The sequence below is a fragment of the Paracoccidioides lutzii genome (genome assembly GCF_000150705.2).
Source record: "Paracoccidioides lutzii Pb01 unplaced genomic scaffold supercont2.50, whole genome shotgun sequence".
Lineage (NCBI taxonomy): Eukaryota > Fungi > Ascomycota > Eurotiomycetes > Onygenales > Ajellomycetaceae > Paracoccidioides > Paracoccidioides lutzii.
In genome coordinates this window covers 42,297-43,067 of record NW_015440996.1, presented here as the reverse complement: position 1 = coordinate 43,067, position 771 = coordinate 42,297, and the positions used below count along the sequence as shown (strand labels likewise).

Below are 771 nucleotides of genomic sequence, written 5' to 3'. Positions count from 1 at the left end.
TTTGCGAGAAAACCGCCTGAACCTCTCCGCTCGAGTGGAGTGGTGAAGGATATTTCCCCAACAAGAACCGGAGTGACAGCGGCGCCGTACGGCTGGGGTTGCGTGCCGTTATTGGCCAGGATCTCACTTTGGGCTGGTCAGCCTCTGGGACGCGCATGGTTGGCGGATTCACCCGCATGGGATTAACTATTTCCACAATAGGCAATATGGGACTTGGTTGCAGCATCTCATGGAGTAGACTGGGACAGACACTTAAGGTGCCCATAGCTATGTGTCCAGTGGACCAACTGACCGGCGACCTATGTATATTGGCGGTTATTGTCCCGTTCACTGTCTATTCAGCAATTGAGTTTGGATATCTGCGTCCTAGAGCGCGGCGGAGAGAAAAGCAAGATATCGCAAAACTCAGAAAACGACTACAAAAAAGGGTTTTGAAGCGGAAGACTGAAAGCGCACAGGCGATTTCCATGATGAGAGATCAGGTTTTGCGAAGGCAAGATCGAGAAGCTGAGCGAGATGGGTTGGTGATTGTTCATGCTGAATATGGGTGTCCACCGTCTCCTTCCGCGAGGGAGAAGAAGCAGATTGGCCCTATGGCAGTCATAGATGACTACGACGAGTGCATGATAGACGTCACGATTCCGGTTGCCGCGTTGGTTGACCAAGGACAGTTGGTTATATCGCCTCGAGTCATTAAGGTCTGGATGTTATCCGATGTTCTTTTCCTTCTCATAAACAAAAATACTAATGTATTAACCCATGCAGTGTCAA

At 49.8% G+C, this 771-nt stretch overlaps 1 protein-coding gene across 1 annotated transcript in view; it reads left to right on the top strand.

Moving 5' to 3' along the window:
* Positions 1–155: 155 nt before the first annotated feature.
* PAAG_08887 (hypothetical protein) overlaps positions 156–771 on the top strand; it is a gene marked incomplete at both ends in the record, with an annotated part of 3,682 nt that continues 3,066 nt past the window's right edge. The window contains one exon of the mRNA XM_015846658.1: positions 156–764. Within this exon, the coding sequence (XP_015701579.1) occupies positions 156–764 (609 nt within the window). The remainder of the gene's footprint in view (positions 765–771) is intronic.